We start from the raw sequence: 15,954 nt of genomic DNA, 5'->3' as shown, positions 1-15,954 counted from the left end.
GGATTCATGATACAGCCTGGTGACAGACGGACGGGCAGACAAACAGACGGACAGCGGAGTCTTAAGTGTGTGTGTGAGTGTGGTATCCAGACGGGACTGATCAAATCAGTCGATTTGATCGGAAATGAAATTGGCGTCAATCTCCAATTTTAGATTTATGGTGATATTAGAGCCCTCTAAATTGAAAAAATGCCCCAGAACGAAAATACTCATTTTATCGGTAATATCGGTCATTATCGGCGATTGAATTCGGCGAGCCAAATTGGTATTTGCGTCCGCACCTCCTGATTCGATCGGGCAATTGAATCAGATTGGCGAAAAATTGAATACGCCTTTAGTAATAGGGTCCCGTTTTTACCTTTGGGGCACGGAACCCTAACAAAGTCCCCCGCCGCCGCGTCCGTCTGTTTGTGTGTGTACGCGATAACCTCAAAAACCACTGAACGGATTTTCATGTGGATTTCACCATTAAATAGAGTGATTTTTGAGGAAGGTTAAGGTGTATAATTTGTTAAGGTTTTGTGTAACCCGTGCGAAGCCGGGGAGGGTCGCTAGTAAATTACGTACCGTAAAATGGGGTGAGTAGGGATTGCGTGGAGAGTTGGGTTATGAATGGGGAGAGAAGGAATACGAGGGTGGTGAGATGGTTTTTAAACGCTACTGCTACCTAAATAATGTATTCCTATTACAAATGGAGCTATAGTGATATTCATAAGAAAAAAAAATCGATCCAACAATGTTCCAAAATCACCTTTGTATGAAATCCCATCTCACCCCAACTACGAGATCCTACGGGGCGAGGAGGGATTTTGTGTTTATTGGTAAAGTTATGAAATGGAACTACCCAAAATCATAAAAAACTAAAATACAAACGTCCGGAATATTTATTATATATATAGGTACCATTCAGTTTACATATGTAAAAATAAAATGTTATCGAGGTTTGAATGTCAGTTTTCTCCCTACTCACCCCATTTTACGGTACTACACCGTAACCATAAAACATTTTATATGCTATATTATGTGACAGGACGGTTATCGAGATTGCGCTGACGGGTCGGACGAAGATGATGTCCTTTGCAACAGACCGCAGACTGTGATCCCGAATAGGTAAGATTAATATAACTTACTTTTACCACAGAATAAATAATAGTACTAGGTACAAAAGACTCACTCTAACAAAACGCGTCTGTTACGATCAGGACAGATATTGCCGCTAGGTGGCGACAGCGCCACGCGCGGCTTATGACTAGCCACCAAAATTGGTGGGAACGGATGTACTTGTAGCTACCTGTTGCAAAGCGACGAAATCGTGGAGTGAGCCACGCCTGCTTTTACTAATCCTACCAATGAAATTAGTAGGTATTAGACATTGGCATTTTGAAAATTTTCAATATTACCAAAAATATTTGGTGATAGTCCTTCCTCCGGTAGCTGGGTCGTCGCCTGCTTGAAAGGGGCCTTGACTCCCGCTCCGGGTTTTTCCTGAAGCAAAGGTTGTCCATCGCAATCCAACGCGGCAACGCAGCGAGCGTGATGGGCACCTTTGCGTCGGGGCCAGCCCGGGACGGGCTTCAGTGGGCAATTTATTTTATACTTATTTTTATACTTATTTAGTTTATATTTATATTTAAGTTTAGTTTTTAATTAGTTTTATGTTTAATTTATGGTTATTTTAATTATGAAATAAAAATATTTAAAATATCACCCTATTATAATCACTCCCTAAAGAAAACTCATTACTACGATAGTCTAAGGACACTTTTCCGTTTAAATGTCCGGGGTTTACAAAATCGACGCTAGACCGGGCCGGAGCCGGGCCGAGGCGTCCGACATGTCATTTTTTATGGCGGCTGATCGGTGATCACATGGTGCTTTCCATAGAAAACGAAGCGCCGGAAGCACCGGCCCGGCCCCGGTCCAAAAATGAAAATGTATAAGAATATCAAAAAAATTATGTGTATGTATTATTATATACATATGGTCCTTTTTAACGTCCATCTGATCTGTCTTATTTTTAATTTAACTGGTTTTGTTTGACGTAAATAAATGTATTTTCTTTCTTTCTTTCTTTCTTTCTTTCTTGCTTTGTTTCTTTCTTTCTATTCTCTTTGTTTTTAGGTACATGCAATGCTTTCCACCCCTCTTGCCACAGCACGGTTCAGTCCACTTGACGATAGGGCCACGGGGCTCGATCGTTGGCTCAAGCTTGACCTTCATCGTCGAATGCAAACCACCATACCGCCTGGAGGTCCATGAGGAAATTCACTGTGAACGCGGCCAATGGTCCGCACCCATACCCGACTGTAAACGTAAGTATAGTCCGTCGATGTCAAGTCTGCATGACAGAGTGCCACCATAAACTCCTGGGCCATTTTATTTAAAGTTGTCCCCTACATTTTTTATTTAATTTGTGAAATTTTATGTTATTTCTACTCAGAATCACGAACTCTTTCCATCCTAATAGGAGAAAAAGTGTCCCAAGGTTTTTATTTCCATTCCGTTACTATTTTTCATAGACTTTGGTATGGCGGTCACGGAATGGAAAGATCGAAAATTGTATGGAAATTTTGGGACACGTTTTTTCTCCTATTAGTATCAAAAGAGCTCATGATTCTGAGTAGAACTAACATACAAAATCCAAAATTTGAAAAAAGTGTAGGGGACAACTTTAAATAAAATGGCCCATGAAAATGTGAAGTTCATGCTGCATGCTGTTGGTATCTGTATTTTTTAAATTATTATTATAGTTTTTTTTTATGTCATTCGACATTAAGAGACCATATACATTTCTAAGTAATTGTAATACGTTAGTTTGAATTGGTAGTTGCAGTTAGTTGTATTTTATAAAATTGTTGATGTATTGTTATTATTTTTCCTTGTACATATATGTAAATTCAATGTTGACGTGTAAAAGTGCCCTTGTGGCCCATTTGCTGAATAAATGTTGAAGTATGAAGTTTGCCTTTGCACTGAGGAGTGGAAATGAGGGGACTCAACCAATGGTAATCTAACGAAGCGGAGAAGAGATGTGGATTACAAGTATTACAACCAATGATTCCCCTCATCTCCGTTCATAGGCCTATATTCATCTACAGCTCACAGAGCCACAAGTCAGTATTGTATTTGTAAAATTTAAATCGATACTGCTATTAGAAGTAGATTAATGTTAATATCGAATTTTATTACATTGTTAGTTAATCATTAATAATATTCAATCATTATTATTTTTACTTATGTATGTAAATTCAATGTTGACGTGTAAGTGCCCTTGTGGCCTCTTTGCTGAATAAATGTTGAAGTTTGAAGTTTGAAATCATTAAAAATCAATTACAAGTGACAATATAAGTGCGTTAATAATACAATCTTAATTCTAGTGCCACCTGCCGGGTCGAATCTGTGCGTGTTACCCAATCGCCCGTCCGAAGGGTCGTACTCCGTATCAGGAAGACCGGACGCTCGCCCCGGAATGACGTTTGACGAAGTGACGGTGAACGTGACGTGTAACGCGCCGTACAGTCGGGTTGGACCCGAGGAGCTGCAATGCTATTTCGGCCATTGGTCCGCAAAGAGACTTAGCTACTGCAGGTGTGAGTACATTATTCAGTAATAATAAAAACCGGGCAAGTGCGAGTCGGACTCGCGCACCAAGGGTTCCGTACCACAATGCAAAAAAAAGAACGGAAAAAATGCAAAAAAAAAACGGTCACCCATCCAAGTACTGTGACCACGCCCGACGTTGCTTAACTTTGGTCAAAAATCACGTTTGTTGTATGGGAGCCCCATTTAAATCTTTATTTTATTCTGTTTTTAGTATTTGTTGTTATAGCGGCAACAGAAATACATCATCTGTGAAAATTTCAACTGTCTAGCTATCACGGTTCGTGAGATACAGCCTGGTGACAGACAGACGGACGGACGGACGGACGGACCGACAGCGAAGTCTTAGTAATAGGGTCCCGTTTTACCCTTTTGGTACGGAACCCTAAAAACGGACGGTAAAGAAATTTTTGTGCAAAAATAATTGGTTCATCAAAACTAATCTTATAAGTCCAATCTCGAGAAGTACTAGTAACCGAAAATACTATATGCCACCTATCTTCTGGGTTAATCAAAAATATGGGTCATAAAAATTTTGAGGATGTGCTAAGGTTAGGTATCTATGCGTTTTTTCTGTGGACATCATAGTTCAGAATTATTGTTGTAAAATGAGATCGTAATTCAAATTGTATGGCGGCGGCTAGATTTGTCTGACTTTTAAGATCCGGAAAATCGGAAAGCACCAAGGTAAACTCCAAATTATTTTCCAGATTTCTGTGAAAATCCAAGGCACCCTAGCGTCACATATTACTGCGGGGACAACTATGACAAGGAATGCGGGGATTTAGTGCCAAGTGGTGACAGTGCACGACCGAAATGCAACAACAATTACCATTCTACTAGAGAGCTTCAGAGTGTGCAATGTTCCGACAATGGTTGGTCCTTCCTTCAGACCTGCGAACCTGACGTCGTTATACCGGAACCTAACATCACTATTTCAAAAGAGGTTATTACATTTATCCGGCCGCTAGGCACTTTTTAGAAGTCAAGTTTTCCGTTTTACAAAATGTTAGAACATCGTCACTAATAACTAATAACTACAAAAAGAATCGATTTTGTCGGTAGTCTTTATATTAATTTATTTTTTAATTATCATTTATGACAATTACGTTTACAGGACGACACTTTGGACAACAGTACGCCTACTGTTGTCTCCAACTCGACTCCCATCCCAGATGTGTAAGTTATTTTAACAACATTAACATAAACCTTTTTAAACATTAACCTAGAATAATGTCCTCTAGTCGCAAAAAGGCGTATAAAACGGTCTCTCATTCCATTCAATTTTAAATATATCTTATGATAAATCAAAATTTCATTTGACTTGACAAGTTTTGATGTGCGGGCGACTAGCGGTTAGATATACCTGAGCGTTTCTTTTATTTTTTGCCATTTTATATATTGTTACCTTTTTTGCCACTTTTGTGTTATTTCTAGTCAGGATGGCGAACCCTTTTCATCCTTAAAGGAGTAAAAAAGTGTCCTAAAATTTCCATACATTTTTCATACTTTCCTTTTTGTTACCGCCATACAAAGTACAGGGTGACCAGTGGCGAATTTCCGATTTAAAATCTAAATAATTTTCGAACGCGTAGTGCCAAGGAGACGCAGGTTTTTTTTTAGTTTCGTGAGTGTTGCGGATTAATTAGTGACAATGGATCGCTGGCCAGCAGAGCAGCGTGCACGTGCTATTGAGTCCTATCTAAAAAACGGCTTTTTATTCAGTACTGCAAGACCCTGAATTTGATTTAAATTTTTTCTTCTAAAACTGTTACGGATTTAATCTGTCAATTGACAATAGTCATTTTTCTGGTCCACAAATTTCAGAACAATAAAATAAATCAGAAACGGGCTCCTAAGCGTAAGTTGCCATATTAATTTTAATATACGCCACACTGTGATGCACCGTCGGCTAATCTTATTGGAAGCTCGGTAGAAAATGTGAGTTTCAAAAAATTCAATCCGCATTCATCATCTTTTTATAAAACAGGTTTGGTTTATATATTTTAGTTTTTTTTAATCAAATGTTGAATTCGGAAATCTGCCCCTGGACACCCTGATATGAGGAAATGGTAACACAATAGGAAAAAAACTCTGGGACATTTTTTTATCCCATTAGGAACGAAAGAGCTCGTGATTCTGAGTAGAAATAACACAGAAGTGGCGAAAAAATTCTCAATATGTATTTAAAAATGGCAAAAAATAAAAGAAACGCTCACCTACGCATACCAGTAGTAATCTACTATTTACTATTGATCGGAAAAATGGAATCACCGGAGTAAAATAAATGAAAGTTCTTCGTCAGCAAATATATAGTACGTAATACGTACGTACGTAGTGTACTTAATATTTATCTAGACAAATTACCTTTATTTTTTCCGCCAAGGATAAATAAGGAAAACGTAAAAGCCTCATTCCAATAGTTGAACAGCTCGTTTGTGTGTAAGATTGAAAGTGACAACTATTGGGACAGTGTCCAGGACTAAGCCATTTACGTTACCGCGAGATCAATTTAAAATTCTTTAAGACAACTTTCAGTTTAAAATAATGTATTGAGGCTATATTAATTTAAACTAATAATATATTCTACACGATATGAAAGCTCTTCAATGGGCCTCTACGTGTTGGATCTATCATCATCATAATCATCATCATATCAGCCCTTTATCGCCCACTGCTGAGCATAGGCCTCTCTTCTAGTACGCCACTTGTCTCGGTCCTGAGCTAATCTCATCCAGAAGTGACCCACAATTTTCCGGATGTCGTCCACCCAACGAGCCAACGGACGCCAGGCCCTTCTTTCATTTGAAAGCGGCCATCATTCTGTTAACATTTTAGTCCACCTGCCATCACTCTGCCTAGCAACATCTAGATTAGATTTGGATCTATATCCCAACGCAAGCCTATCAAAAGACCGGGATTTAAAGGCTCGTGTAATCCAAAATATTGTATATAAATAAATATAGTATTAATAAAAACTAAATTTAAAATTTTGTCTTTAAAAAAATTCAGATCTACAACACCGAAAAATCTCTGCGTGGTGCCTGAGAATCCAGACTACGGGACGTACACAGTGTCAGGAAGGCCGGACGCAGAACCTTGGATGGCGTTTGACAATATCACGATGGTCGTGTCGTGTGACACACCGAGGCGTCCGAACGGTCCGGTGGAGATGCGTTGCTCTGATGGCGAGTGGTCTATGGACGAGTTTACGTCCTGCGAGCGTGAGTTGTCAATTTATTTTATTTGTATTTTATTTATTTGGAAAGCAAACAGAAATAAGTGAGCAGGAGATAAGTTTACAAAGACACACTAAGGACATTCACTTGTTTCCTTAACTTACAAAAACATGTATCACAGAAATATGCTACAATTAACTACTCTTAGGGTCACTTGCACCATCCCACTGCCCCGGGGTTAACGTGTTAAACCGTTAACCCAGTCTCAAATTGTACTGGTAACCATGGTAACTCCTGGTTTAACCAGTTAACCCCGGGTTAGTGAATGGTGCAAGTGGCCCTTAAGGGTCAAAGTTGTTGTTTAACCGCTCGTGCTAATATTGATACCCGAGCAAGCGAAAGATTTTCAAAATTAAACCTCGCCTCGTTCGCCTTTGTTGCATATAATTCACTCTGTAACTGTGTTTCACGTGTTTTTATTTCTATGTACAATAAAGTATATACATCCTCTTCTTCAGTCGGTCCCTCAATACTGAGGATCGTGACATCATATCCTTCTGTTGAAGACCAAGTTCCTCCACAGGGTTCTGTTCCCCGCTAAGCGTATGGCCTCGTGCAGTTTTAATTTAATATACATACATACATACATAAACCACGAGCGTAGCGCGTGGTTCGAAAAATTGAATCTTGAGCGTTGCAAGGGTTTCAAAGCACCAGGGTTAAACAAAATTTGCCCCCGAGTGAAACACAATTTTTTTCACCACACCAACCCGAAGAAAATATTACTTAAGACGAAACAGGAGCTGAGTTTTAAATATTTTAGGTAAATATACCCGTCTCGCTAACGGAAGCGGCACCTAAAAGTAGTGCGATAAGGACAAGGCGAAAAATGCTGCGTAAAAATCTCAAAAATCGAGGTTTCGTACTCCTCTGTTTCCTCCTCCAAAACTTAACCAATAGTAACCAAATTTTGAAATCTAAATGATTATGAAATTATCTGTGTCGGACCGTTTTGCTTTTTCGGCTAATTGTATTACGCGGATACGAGGTTCCGCAGCAGCAGGGCGGTGGAGAAAGAATACTCACTGTTCGCACAATGCACATGAACTTTATTATCTAGTAAATAATATATGTTAATACAATTATGGGAGCCAAAGCTTACGCGTCCGACCATCAACGCAGCCGAAATCAAAGAGAGGGAGCAAATAGAGTAGCGACATAGACTAAAGAACATAAGGTGTCATTCACACATGCGTACATTCATTGGTTGGTATTATAAGGGTGTACATACAAGATTCAATTTTCTAACACTTCCCCTCACACTTATAAGACCAAATGTCTCATGCTTAAACACAACATAAGTACACAGAACACTATACAAAACTAACATATGTTGTCAATGTGTATTGGCACATCCCTGATAAAAGGCTTGAACTTAATATAATATCAATTATATTAGTTAACATTTACAATAATGCTTGCCCTAAGTAGAGACTAACTCTATCCATATACACATTCGTATAATAACATGCTTTCACGAGACACAAACATGGACTGAGTGAAGAAAGAATGCATGCTATTTTTACGATTGCACATGTACATTTGTAAACAATATAAACGATTATATAATGATTTTACATGCACATAATGCAAACATGCCTACTCATTTAACTTTATATTCATGCTTTGAATAAATTTGGAATGTTTATAAAGACTCAGCGGTTTGGTAAGTACATCGGCTATCATTACTTCTGTTGGTAAGTATTTTACAGTTAACACATTATTATGTACCAAATCTTTTATATGGTGATACCGTACATCTATGTGTTTGGTACGCTTATGTGAATATTCTTTACAAAGTAAAAGCTTGTGCGCACTCTGATTGTCATTGAACACAGTGATGTTAGGTTTCACATGTAAAATTTCAAACAAAATATTTTTGATGAAACATAGGTCTTTACATACATCATTAATTGAAATAAATTCACTTTCAGTAGAACTGAGTGCTACACAACGCTGTTTGCGTGATTCCCAATGTATACAATTCGAGCCTAACTTTATTACAAAACCAGTATAAGAGCGTCTATCTACATCATTAGCCCAGTCGGCATCAGCATATGCAATTAAATTCAATTCTCTACTCTTTATGAAATATAAGGAATAGTTAATTGTTCCCGCTAAATACCTTAAAATCCGTTTTGCTGCAAGCCAATGACTTTTATTAAACTTTGAATTATACTGACTTAAATGGCTACAAGCATATCCTATGTCTGGCCTGGTACAAACAGCTAAGTACATCAAGGAACCAATAAGTTCTCTGTAATTATAAGTTTCATCACATAAATTTTCTCCTTCAGATTCAAATTTACATCCTACAGACATAGGTGTAGAGACAGGTTTACAATTTTCCATATTAAACCGCTTGAGTACTTTCATAATATAGTCGCTTTGATCTAACTTTAATACATTTCCCTCCCTTACAACATTGATGCCCAGACAACTTTTTAAATTTCCTAAATTCTTACAATGAAATTCACTCTGTAGTAAATTAAAAAGATTATTTTTACAGGATTCGTTATTCGAGAAAATGTAAAAGTCGTCTACATAAAGCGCTACTACTATTAAACTATTTTTATCTTTACTTATATAGATACAAGGTTCATGTTTACTTTGAACAAACCCATTTTCACACAGTAATTTATTTACTTTGTTATTCCAAATTCTACTAGCTTGTTTAAGACCATAGATCCCTTTTTGTAACAAACAAACTTTATTTTTATGGTTATTATTAAAACCTGGTGGAAGCTCCATATAAATGGTTTCCTCAAGGTCTCCATTGAGAAAAGCTGTGGTCACATCAATGTGATCTATGCTTAAATCATACTCACAAGCTAAAGCAAACAATATTCTCATTGTACTATGTCTTACAACTGGTGAAAATGTGTCTTTATAGTCCACACCAGGGACTTGTGTATAACCCATGGCAACAAGACGCGCTTTAAATTTATCAAAGTTACCCAATGCATCTGTTTTGATTTTATATACCCATTTAGACTTTATTACGTTCGTATTATGTGGCCTATCAACTAATCTCCAAACTTTATTAGCTATAAGAGAGTCAAACTCACATTTCATTGCGGCAGACCATTCTGCACTAAGGGGACCAGTGACAGCATCCTTATACGATAAGGGTATGTCTAGGCTGTGGACAGACGCAGCATCGTGCGCTACCATGGAGTAGTCTGACGTGTAATCAGCATACCTTTTGGGTTTTTGTGACCTTGTAGTACGTACGGGACGCGAGGAATGTATAGCCGGCGCATCAGCTGGGGGCCGGGCTTCCCCTGAATGTGACGGTCGCGGCGACAGCACTACAGACTCGCTCGACGAGTCACCTGAGCCCGAAGTAGAGCAGCCTGGCTCCTCATTCTCGCTTCCGGTACAGAATTCCTCCGAATCTGAAAACACCATGGAAGAATCATTAGGTTTTTGAGTACACATTTGTTTTTCACTTCCTGGGTTGCAGATTGGAATTTGCTCACTTTGAATAGACATTGAATCCACATCAGTTTCACTAGAGACTAGATTTTCATTACATTGACTAGGGATTTCAATTACATTATTCTTATTTAGATTCTCATTATTTTTATTAGGAATTCCAATATTATTATGACTAGATTTATCATTATCATTAGAAATAAATTCAAATTCATAAAATATATTCTCATTGTCAGATTGGTTAAAACTTAATTTATCTAAATTGTTGTAAAATTTATCTTCTAAAAACACAACATTTCGAGACAAGATCACTTTCTTAGGGTTCAACGGATCCAAAAGCCTATAGCCTTTTGTCGTTTCACTGTAACCAACAAAAATATAAGGTTTGCTTCTAGGATCAAGTTTGCGACGATTTTCTTTAGGTATTAAGGAATAGGCAATGCAGCCAAAGACGTGAAGATGCCTGAGGTCTGGTGTAGAACCTGTCCAGAGCTCTTCAGGGGTACGTCCCGACAATGCACTTGTTGGACTCCTATTCTTTAAGTATGCAGCAGTCATAACTGCTTCACCCCAAAAACACTTGCTGAGACCAGCTTCATATAACATACATCTAGCCTTGTCAAGAAGAGTCCTATTCAGTCTCTCAGCAACACCACACTGCTGATGGCAGTAAGGAACACTCTTCTGATGAACAATACCTTCTCTTCTAAGAAAATCAGCAAAACTTTTGTTACAATATTCAGACCCAAAATCTGTCCGAAGAGTTTTAATTGGCAATCCTAATTGTTTTTCTACTAAATTCTTGTAAGTAATAAAATGTTTAATTACCTCGGATTTATGACGCATGAGGAAGATGTGTGACTTCCTGGTGTAGTCATCAGTCATGGTAACCATGAACCTCGCACCTCCAATGCTGTCTTCTTGAAACGGACCTGCTACATCGCTATGCACTAGTTGCAAAGGTACGTGTGCACGTGTAGCCTCGCCCACGGGATACGGCAAGGCAACTTGCTTCCCAAGCAGACAGGTCTCACACTTCGCACCAGAAGTTTCCTGAAATTGTATACCAGTTGCAGGATCATCCCTTAGAGTACACATGCTTTTAAAGCTGAGGTGACCTAAACGGGAATGCAGAAGTTGAACCGGCAGAGAAGAAACAGCTACATTAGCACTCTGTGTATCTTGCCTATTATGCAAAAACATGGAAGAGTGCACTTCTTGCGAAGTTCCTTTTCCTTGACTACACCCATCCCATTCATATAAACCGTTCCTATTAAATGCTGAGGTAATAGGGTTGCCATGAATTTTACAACTATTGTATATATTACATTTCTCTTTGGTAAAAACTACAGTATAGCCTACATCACACAATTTACTAACAGATAATAAATTAGCGGTCAAGTTTGGAACATATAATACCTTATTAAGTTTATCGATGACGCCTCCCACTGGCAGTTCCCCGACGCCTTCAGCCGATATAGAGTCATCGTTGGCCAAAGTCACTTTACTTCCTTCGCCCGGCAGCTCCTTGTAGTCCTTCAGGATTGTCTTGTCGTTGCAAAGATGATTGGAGCATCCAGAGTCCAGGTAAAAGGATGACTTCTTCACAAAAAAGGCTTTTGATGACTCGGTAGCCAGAAGCGACCGATTCTTCACCTTGTCCTTCCTATATTTGAAGCACTTGCTTTTTATATGGCCTGATTTTCCGCAGTAGTGACAAGTAACCTGTTTTTGTTGTCTGGGTACTGTGTTTCTTGCCTTGGAGAACAGGGCGGCTTCATCTACACAGGAAGATCCTTCCATTTTCCTCGATTCTTCTTGAAGAAGGCGAGATCTCACCATATCAGCGGTGAGGTTGGTGTCGGCGATATTTGCAGTCTCGAGGTTGCTTACCAGCGCGTCGTATTCGTCTGGCAGTCCGCTAAGGAGAAGTTCCACCACTTCTTTATCTTCTATGTTCTTGTCAATATCCGCCAATTGATGAACGAGCGACATCACCGCTTCCAGGTAACGGGACATGCAGTTATATTGCTTGTACTCTATACGATGCAGCTGCCGCAATAGCAGCACGCGCCTGTACAAACCTTTGTTTTCAAAAACAGTTTTTAGGTTATCCCACGCTTCTTTAGCGGTCGTCGCCTTTCTGATGTGTTGTAGGCACGCGGTCGAAACGCTGAGGCCGATGCGAGCCAATGCTCGTTTGACGTGCGAAGGGTCAACGTCCGTCCCTTCCACAGTCTCCCACAAACCGTCCAGGGTCAGCAGCATCCTGATCTGGTACTTCCATGTCTGGTAGTTTTCCGAGCCACGTAGCTTTTCTATCGAATCGTTGGAGTAGCTGAGAGGTTGGTTTTGATTCACCTCGGCCATGATGAATGCGCTTACCGGCGATCATAGGATGATGACCCACGTGTGGATGGCGTGATGGCGAACAGTGAATATATATCAATCGTGACTGTGCCCAGAACCTATTACGCGGATACGAGGTTCCGCAGCAGCAGGGCGGTGGAGAAAGAATACTCACTGTTCGCACAATGCACATGAACTTTATTATCTAGTAAATAATATATGTTAATACAATTATGGGAGCCAAAGCTTACGCGTCCGACCATCAACGCAGCCGAAATCAAAGAGAGGGAGCAAATAGAGTAGCGACATAGACTAAAGAACATAAGGTGTCATTCACACATGCGTACATTCATTGGTTGGTATTATAAGGGTGTACATACAAGATTCAATTTTCTAACAAATTGATATCAGTTTTGAATGCCACGCCTCTCATTGCGGCATAGTCAATTAGGCCATTTTGGCCATTTTTGAAGGGCTCTAGCGCCTTAAAAAACAAAAATATCAAAAAAAGCAAAACGGTCCGACACAGATATTGACAATATTAATCTGTGTTGAAAAAATCATTGCTCTAGCTTCAAAAACCACGGAGGAAAACGAGGAGTACGTTTGTATGGAGAAATGACCACTCCCGTTGGCTCTTAACTGTACGATATCAAACAAAAACAAACCAAATCAAATCCAAATGAATGTCATTGCGTCAGTTGACCGTCCAGTGCCTGTTACCGGACAGTAAACTGACGCAATGACCCTATAATTTTAAAAGTTAAACAAGTTTTTTTTAACTTTTGTACAGATTTCTGCGAAGTGCCACGTCATCCCAGCGTCACCTACTACTGCGGGGATAGAGACAGACATAACGTCAAATGCGACGATTTCGTTATAACTGATACCACAGTTTACCCAAAATGCAACGACTATTACTACAGTACCACTGGAATGAGGCAACGCATGACGTGTAACAACGGAAATTGGAACTTTGTTGAAACGTGCGATATAGACTATAACGTTTCGCTAGACGGCAATAATATTACTGTGCGTTTAGGTGACAAAATATACTTATATTTGTCCGGATCTGACTATTCTTTGGCAGTGGATATAAATTCTGTAAATTTTATAAATGAAACTGTGCCTCAACCTAAACCCAAAATACCTAATTATGACTATTGGGGCTAAATCTTTCAGGAATTTCCCCTTTTATCCTTCCTACCTTCCTTTAATTTTCCTTTCTTCCTTTCCTCTTTCTTTGTTTTTAATGCCATTTATCCTTTCCTTTCTTCTTTGGTCTTTATTTTCTTTTCTCTTTTTTCCTTTTATAGGGGTCACTTCTTTTTTACTTTTTTATGGGTCACTCCAATATGTAGAAGAAAGAGCGATAGAAAGCTTTTTTTCTCTAATACTGCAAAAATGTATTGTTTTAAATCTAATAAAAACGATTTAAAACTTTAGATTTGGTTTTATTTTATCAGAATTTACATAAGTTGAGCCGCTAGCGCTTATTATTAGCGTAAGCCTTAAATATTGATAATATAAATAAATATTATAGGACAATTTTACACAGATCGGCCTAGTCCCACAGTAAGCTCAATAAGGCTTGTGTTGTGGGTACTAGACGACGATATATATAATATACACATATATATAAATACTTATATACATGGATATATCCATAACTCAGGAAACAGATATTTGTGATGAACACACAAATAAATGCCCTGACCAGGATTCGAACCCGGGACCTCCTGCTTCGTAGGCAGGGTCACTACCGACTAGGCTAGGAGGCCATTTAAAATAATAATAATATTTACTGATATTTTTATTTTAAGGGGCCCACAGATTACCAGGTCGCCGGACAATATCAGCCTGTCAGTTGTTCGGAACTGTCATCTTTTGCGTTTAACCAGACTGATATCGTCCGGCGAACTATTAATCTGTGGGCCCCTTTAAGGGCGTATGAAAAAATACCTTCATTTGTAAATAGTTGGAAAAACATGATTATATATCATAATAATAACTCCACGGCCGACTTCGGCCACGGCGACTGCTGTCAACTCCGTTGCTGTAGCTGGTGTGCTCGCAAGTGGCTGATGTAGCCGATCTTGTTAGTACAAGTTCGCGAACGTTGCGGGCATGTGGGCACACCGTTAACACATTCAGGGCCAAGAACCCGACAGCCGGGTACACTGTTCGTAGCGACTACGCGCTACATACGGCGAAAACGTGGCTACGCGCTACGAGCGTAACCCGTAGCACTTAGTGGCAATGAATGTGTTAACATAACTATAGGGTATTGCCGCAAGTGATCTGGCTTTCATTCTATCATCTATCTTTGTTTGACTATATATATTGATTAGCTTATATGATTAATAATAAAAAAATACTTAAGAATATAAATGAATTTCATTAAACTAAAAAGAGCTTGACGTGACGTTACTCTACCACGTAACGAAAATGTCCCAGTGCTGGACACTGTCCCAATAGTTATCATCTTCAATCTTAATTCCCAGCCAATAGTGGTGAAAAAACCGGACAAGTGCGAGTCGGACTCGCCCACCGAGGGTTCCGTACTTTTTAGTATTTGTTGTTATAGCGTCAACAGAAATACATCTGTGAAAATTTCAGCTGTCTAGCTATCACGGTTCATTAGATACAGCCTGGTGACAGACATACAGACGGATAGTGGAGTCTTAGTAATAGGGTCCCGATTTTACGATTTGGGTACGAAACCCTAAAAAAAAACCGGGCAAGTGCGAGTCGGACTCGCGCACGAAGGGTTCCGTACCATAATGCAAAAAAAAAAACGAAAAAAAAAAGCAAAAAAAAAACGGTCACCCATCCAAGTACTGACCACTCCCGACGTTGCTTAACTTTGGTCAAAAATCACGTTTGTTGTATGGGAGCCCCATTTAAATCTTTATTTTATTCTGTTTTTAGTATTTGTTGTTATAGCGGCAACAGAAATACATCATCTGTGAAAATTTCAGCTGTCTAGCGATCACGGTTCGTGAGATACAGCCTGGTGACAGACGGACGGACGGACGGACGGACGGACGGACGGACGGACGGACGGACGGACGGACGGACAGACGGACGGACAGCGAAGTCTTAGTAATAGGGTCCCGTTTTACCCTTTGGGTACGGAACCCTAAAAATGGACTCTTGTATTGGGCTGTCAAACACTAGGATTTTTACATTTAAGAACTCGTCGTGGTAAAGTAAAGTAAAAGTTTATTTGTGGAACACATATTCTTGTGATAATTCTTTAACGTCTCTAGAGAGGACTCAATTCTCTAAAGTTTGTTACAGTTCAAGCTTATACTCTGTATCTTTA

General features: G+C 39.3%; 1 protein-coding gene across 1 annotated transcript; it reads left to right on the top strand.

Annotated features, from left to right (window-relative positions):
- The first annotated feature begins 1,017 nt into the window (after positions 1-1,017).
- On the top strand, positions 1,018-13,972 carry LOC134803328 (uncharacterized). Its single transcript, XM_063776122.1, has 7 exons — positions 1,018-1,110; positions 2,122-2,312; positions 3,378-3,590; positions 4,311-4,546; positions 4,718-4,779; positions 6,613-6,824; positions 13,420-13,972. Exons 2-7 carry the CDS (start codon positions 2,126-2,128, stop codon positions 13,797-13,799), a joined length of 1,290 nt encoding a protein of 429 aa, XP_063632192.1. The 5' UTR covers positions 1,018-1,110; positions 2,122-2,125; the 3' UTR covers positions 13,800-13,972.
- Positions 13,973-15,954: the final 1,982 nt, after the last annotated feature.

The sequence above is a fragment of the Cydia splendana genome, chromosome 26 (genome assembly GCF_910591565.1).
Source record: "Cydia splendana chromosome 26, ilCydSple1.2, whole genome shotgun sequence".
NCBI lineage: Eukaryota > Metazoa > Arthropoda > Insecta > Lepidoptera > Tortricidae > Cydia > Cydia splendana.
The sequence above is the reverse complement of the archived record's forward strand: the minus strand, read 5'-3'. Positions and strand labels throughout refer to the sequence as shown.